Source organism: Rhinopithecus bieti, unplaced genomic scaffold (genome assembly GCF_001698545.2).
Source record: "Rhinopithecus bieti isolate Rb0 unplaced genomic scaffold, ASM169854v2 scaffold_2254, whole genome shotgun sequence".
Classification (NCBI taxonomy): Eukaryota; Metazoa; Chordata; class Mammalia; order Primates; family Cercopithecidae; genus Rhinopithecus; species Rhinopithecus bieti.
Window position 1 is genome coordinate 3,736,194 of NW_016803982.1, and position 6,435 is coordinate 3,742,628.

The 6,435-nt window shown below is 39.3% G+C and overlaps 1 protein-coding gene across 1 annotated transcript in view; it reads right to left on the bottom strand.

Moving 5' to 3' along the window:
* Positions 1 to 6,435, bottom strand: part of TM9SF2 (transmembrane 9 superfamily member 2) — a 78,760-nt gene that overhangs the window by 17,688 nt on the left and 54,637 nt on the right. Inside the window, exons 10-11 of the mRNA XM_017861916.1 lie at positions 3,055 to 3,187; positions 4 to 123 (exon numbers count right to left, since the gene is read on the bottom strand). Of these exons, the coding sequence (XP_017717405.1) occupies positions 4 to 123; positions 3,055 to 3,187 (253 nt within the window). The remainder of the gene's footprint in view (positions 1 to 3; positions 124 to 3,054; positions 3,188 to 6,435) is intronic.

Genomic DNA, 6,435 nt, shown 5'->3' on the forward strand with positions numbered 1-6,435 from the left:
TACACTTATAGAATCTGGCAGCAACATAGCCTGCAGGGGTGCCCAGCAGCACCCACAGGACCACAGCACACGTCATCAGTGCTCCTCGGTTGGCAGGTGACAAAAATCCCAGGCAAGCGAAAACTAAAACACAAATCATCAAAGGTTATACATGTTATTACTGTTTCCTTTGCTGTGAAATGATAGAGAAACCCTGTCGTTTTTTAAACAAGAAAAAAATACAACTTCATGAAAAACCATGTGCTCTCTTACCACACAGCTCTACTCAATTTTAGTAATATTTAATGTACTGCACCAATCTGATCATAGATGAGGCAAACTTCACTTCGGAAGTTTCTTGTGAGAGTCCAGAAGACCTCATCCTTCCTGTGATCAGACTGGATGCTCAACAGTGCATTTGGCTCTTCTGAGATTCAAGTACAGCCTTTAAAATTAACATAAATGAAAATGTTTCCACTATGAAATATTCTCACTTTTCTTTCATATAGAGGTCCTCTGGGGGTTAAAAAAAAAAACCCAAAACCTTACAACATTCAAACATAAGAGACATACAGAATCTAATCAAATAACAAAATGAGGGAGACAGATTTCATAGGGCCATTAGCTTTTCACAAATAACTGCAGGACCTGGTCAACAATGCGGGGAAACCCTGGCCCTACCTTATTCATGTGGTTAGCTTTGTTTGCTCTTCCCCATATAAGCCTTCCTACTAACGAGAATTAAAATGCTATATTATATCCATAGAAATTCCCAGCTTTAAGCTGGAGCTTAGAAGTTATAAGGTGCTCAGAATCCCAAGGCAAGTAGGATACTGCCGAGAAGAGTTTCAGGTGGCTTTCTAAACCCAGCAGCAAGAAAATCCCCATTGTTTCCCCCAAAACACATATGACCAAGCACATATGTGAGCAAGCACACACACACACCTCTGATGAGCACCAGAGTCATGATCAGCAGGAAACACATCAGGGTAGCTTTAGAAGATGTACCAGGATTTCAGTTAAGATGCAACCCCTTTCTCCTCCCCCACCTGAACACTGGACTGCCCTTCAGCAGAAAGTTCCTATTTGAGGACTCAAGGAAAATGATTCCCATCGTATTCTATCCTAGATTCGCTGAAACTTTCCTTCCTTAAAAGTTCATTTTTCTAGCTGACCCAATAAAGACCAGAGCATCGCAGAAGACAGCTCCTAATAAGACTTGAAAGCAGAAGTTGGCCAGGTGTGGTGGCTCACACCTGTAACCCCAGCACTTTGGGAGGCCGAGCCGGGTGGATCACGAGGTTGAGAGATGGAGACCATCCCGGCCAACATGGTGAAAACCTGTCTCTACTAAAAATACAAAAATCAGCAGGTGTGGTGGCAGGTGCCTATAATCCCAGCTACTCAGAGGCCGAGGCAGGAAAACTGCTTGAACCAGGGAGGCGGAGGTTGCAGTGAGCTAAGATCGTGCCACTGCACTCCAACCTGGTAACAGAGTGAGGTTCTGTCTCAAAAAAAAAAAAAAAAAAAAAAAAGAAAGAAAGAAAGCAGAAGTTTATCTTCAAGTATTCATTCTGCTCTAAGTCTAGTTTGGCTCTCTGTCATCCAGTGCCTTCACCCTACCCTCTGTCCAAACCTTTTTTATGACACCTTTTCCTGACCTATCCTCGTTAGCACAACTTACTTCTTTTTAGTATGACATTAGTTAGAAATTCTAGCTCTACCTATCAAAGTTGTATCTCCTTAAGTTGTTAGATTAAAAAAAGAGATGTTCTAGTCAGTCTTCAAATTGAGCCTGAAGGTGTGAGTCAGTGGTTCCCAAACTTATTCAGTGCCAGACATTTGGAAATGATACTGCTCTCTGCAAAGCATTTATATAATTAATTTTATCATAAAATTTGGAAAACTTTACTAACAAAACCACTATAGTAGTATGTATTTAATATGTAATCAAACATAAAAAATAAATGTTTACTAAAAAATTATTAAAGGTTTCTGAATTCTCCCAGTATATTCATTTGTTGCTATTTATCAGTAGTAGGCATCAATAAAGTAAAATACATTTAAAAAGGTAAAATTTAGAAAATTCTATTCATAAACATTTTTTCTCTTCCAATTAAGAAAACCAGAAGACAGTGGAATTAAGTATACACAGAGGTAGTTTCAGAACAACCCCTGGGGCTATCAATACCTCTAAGGAACATCTATTTAAAAAAAAAAAAAGAAGATTGTCCTAGTTGGCAAAAATTTAAATACAATTTCTGAAGTTGTTGAGGTAGCTCAAAAATATTCTTTTTATGGAGGAAGGAAGGTCTTTTCTACACACTCGCTTTCTCTAGAGAAGGAGATCCTGCTGCCTAAATCCTCCCCAGGTGAGAAGGGTCTACACAGTGCTTCCTTCCCCATGCCCCCTTTTCCCACCCTCCTCCCTCTGTGGAAGCCAAGAATATCCTGGAACCCTAACCAGACTGTGCCTGCCCACGATGGCTGGGTAAAAGAGACCCTAAATGGTCCTAGTTCTGGGCTGTTTAGACTCAGATGCTGATGGTCTTAAGGACCTGTTCATCTCCAGTCCAGTGCTTTCCTGACAAAGGTTTCGTCTAGGAAGAGCTGAAGGGAGAAACCAAGAGTCAGTCTTTGGGTGCAGCTAACCCTGCCCCAAGTCACTTAGATTTTGAGAACCTAAAGGACTCTCAGAAATAATCTGGCTTACCTACCCACTTAGAAAACCTGTGGTTTTTTTTTTTCTTTTCTTTTTTTTTTTTTTGAGATGGAGTCTTGCACTTCGCCCGGGGTTGGACTGCAGTGGCGCAATCTCAGTTCACTGCAACCTCCGCCTCCCAAGTTCAAGTGACTCTCCTGCCTCAGCCCCTCAAGTAGCAGGGATTACAGGCGCCTGCCACCATGTCCAGCTAATTTTTTTTTGTATTTTTAGTAGAGATGGGGCTTCACTATATTGGCCAGGGTGGTCTCGAACTCCTGACCTTGTCATCCACCCGCCTTGGCCTCCCAAAGTGCTGGGGTTACAGGCATGAACCACGCACCCGGCCAGAAAAACTTCAGTTTAACACTTACATAGAGTCACAAAGGTCATAATTAAAATCTGTGTCCCAGATCCTAGAAAGACTGACAGCAGCATCCCTTTTCTTGGAGGACGGAATATATCACCATGAACAAGTTTCCAGCCAAATTCTTCCTGGGCATCTTCCTAAAAGGGGAATGAAATCAGTTCAATTGTCTTATGGTATCAACAAGACAACTATAGACAGTTTGTTCACTGTTGAAAATGCTGTTACAGAAGAAAGGTTTTTTTAAACTTATTTTAAAAATGTTAGTATCTATTTCAATTTTGAAGAATACAGGTTGACTCATGGAGCTTAATATGACTTTGTTGAACTTATATGTCAGTTTCTTGAATTTATGACATTAAGGTCTACAAATATACTTATTGAGAAACTTTACAAAGACAATGTGTTTGCTACCTAGTTCTACTCTAAGTCAAGCTTTGTGATCAGACTTGATGACAATTTTTAGTCACATTCTATCCTCTTCATCCTACTCTTAATAATCTCCACAATAAGAAAATGGCATTAGCTCTCCTATTCTAGCTACTCTGCTAATACAGTAAGCATGGCTGTAAACAAATTAGTAAGTGTGTCACCAGCCCAAACTGCAGCCCTGATCTCCAGACACATACACAAGTACCTACTCAACAGCTTCACTTGGTTGTTTAATACACATCTTGAACAGAATTATCCACAACTGAACAGATTCTCGATTCTCTTTCCCCCATCTAAATCTGCTCTTCCTGTAGACTCCTTCAGTAGATAAAAACTCCATCCTTCCAGCTGCTCAGTCCCCCAAACCCTGGAGTCATCCATGATTCTTCCCTTCTTTCCCTACCTTGCACACAACCTTTTAACAAATGCTATGGTTCTACCACCAAAATATATTCATAAGATGCCACCACCCTCCTGGTTCAAGTCATCCCATCTTACCTGACTACTGAATATACACTAAACCTGTCTGTTCCTGTGCTTGCCACCATTCAGTTGATCCTCAATACAGCAGCCAGAGTGACCATTCTGGTGGTTTGAACCAGAAACCTGGGGTCATTCACTGACTTTTCTTCAGCTTCTACACTCTCCACTGCCAGCCAGTCAATCAGCTCCACCTCACCTCCCAAACATCCTCCATATTTATCTGTCCACTCACCTCCTTCCTCCCTGCCACCATCCTCAGTCTCCGGGAATTCTGTAACAGCATCCTGACTGGTCTTTAAACCTCCAATTTTGCCCTGCACTGGATAATTCTCAACATAATATTCAAAGTAATTTCCTTAAAACACACATCTGGCCATGTCACTGCAGTTTAAAATTATTCAACAGCTTCTCAATGACCTTCAAACTGTACAGCTTATAAGACCATTGGAATCTGGCCCTTGCTTGCTTGTTCAGCTTCCTCTGTCAACATTCCCTCAAGGGTAATCGGCATTCCTCCTCGATTCCCCATTCACACTACTATCTTTCCAAGCAGTAGACAATGCTATTACTAATATATTAAATTTACATTTTTTTAAGTAACTATAAATCAGCTGAAATTTGAAATGTGGAAAATTATACAGAGGCATTAATCCTGCTTTTAAAATGTCTAGGCCAGGTGCTGTGGCTCATGCCTAGATTATAATCCCAGCACTTTGGAAGGCCAGGGCAGGTGGATCATTTGAGGTCAGGAGTTCGAGACCAGCCTCCTGGCCAACATGATGAAACCCTGTCTCTATTAAAAATACAAAAACCAGCTGGGCGGTAGTGGCGCGTGCCTGTAATCCCAGCTACTCGGAAGGTTGAGGCAGGACAATCGCTTGAGCCTGGGAGACGGAGGTTGCAGTGAACCAAGATTGCACCACTGCACCCCAGTCTGGATGATAGAGTGAGACCCTGTCTCAAAATAAAATAAAATAAAATATAATATAAATAAATAAATAAATAAATAAAATGTCTAACTTTTAAGGCAATAGTAAAAATCAAAATATTTTCCTCCCTTTGGTACAAAATTCTTTCCTACACTTGGGAATTAGACTCCACTTGGTCATTTACAAGGAATGTACAAAGTTGAAGTATTATTAGAAGTATGCAGGCTCTAAGTGAACTAAAACCATATCTGGGATTGGCTTCAAAAAACCTGGTGGGCATAAGTGGCATTCCATAGATGGAAACAAGATTGAACCTGAGATGATTAAGTGTTGGACTAGGGTGTGGGTACACTAATCTCCTTACTTTTGAGAATGTGTATTTAAAAAGTAGGGGAGGAAAAGTACACGCATCTCTTCTTTTAGGTGGGGTAGTATTAAGAGGGGACATTTTCTGATCACTTTTTATTAAGTAGGCACTACAAATATCAAAAGGTGTAAGTGAAAACTAAGTTTCCCCCAGGGAGCAAGGCCCCTTGTTCTGCTGCAAACCAATGGGACTAGGTTCTTGCTATTCTTGCAGAGATATTCTACCTATATATAAACAAATGTATGAATAGATTTTTTTTTTACAAAAATGGTTGCATATTATACACATTTTTCCTATCTTGCTTTTTTAGTCTAACAATATCATGAAGGTGCGTATCCTCTTTGTATATATGGTTACCTCATTCTTTTTAGTAATTATATTCTACTATATGGATGTTCTATAATTTCTAAAATGAGTCCCCTATTGACAGGTATTTGGGTTGTTTATATTCTTCTGCTATTTATACAAAATCACATGCTTATTGTTAAAAACTTTAAATCTTCTGCATTCATTAATTTCTAGAAATGAAATTGTTGGGTCAATTTATATTATAAACTAAGACAGGTACTGTCAAATTGTTCTCCAAAGGTTATATCTCTTTACATCCTCATACATTATGTATCAAAGTGCTCATGTCCTCAATCCCCCAACACAGACTTACATCAAACATTTAAATTTCTGCCAACGTACCAGGTGAACAAACAACAATCACAGAGCAATAATTTCTTTTATGGCTTTTGTCTCTCTGTGATACTCATAAAATTCTACCGTTCTCTAAGATTTAAACATAACTTTCTATATGTTCTTCTAGTGTTTTATAGATTCATTTTCATGTAAATCACTATTTTAGGTAATAAAGTTAGAATTTACCTTTTTTCCCCCAGGTGACCACCCACTTTATCCCCAATACCATTCAGTAAAGCATCTGTTTTTCTCCTGTTGATATACATTTGTTAACCTCTACATTTAGACTCATTGTACACAGAAAATGTTTACTTGGAATTTCTTTGTTCACCAAGCCTTCTAAATCTCCCTTGAGGATTCACTTCATTTATTTATTATTTGCTCAAGCTTTCTATAAATTCTTTCCATGAAGGTCAGCTTGTTGTCAACTGTTTCTGCTCATCTGTAAAAGATAAACACCTTGCCTTCATTCATCTTTTTTTTTTTTTTTTTG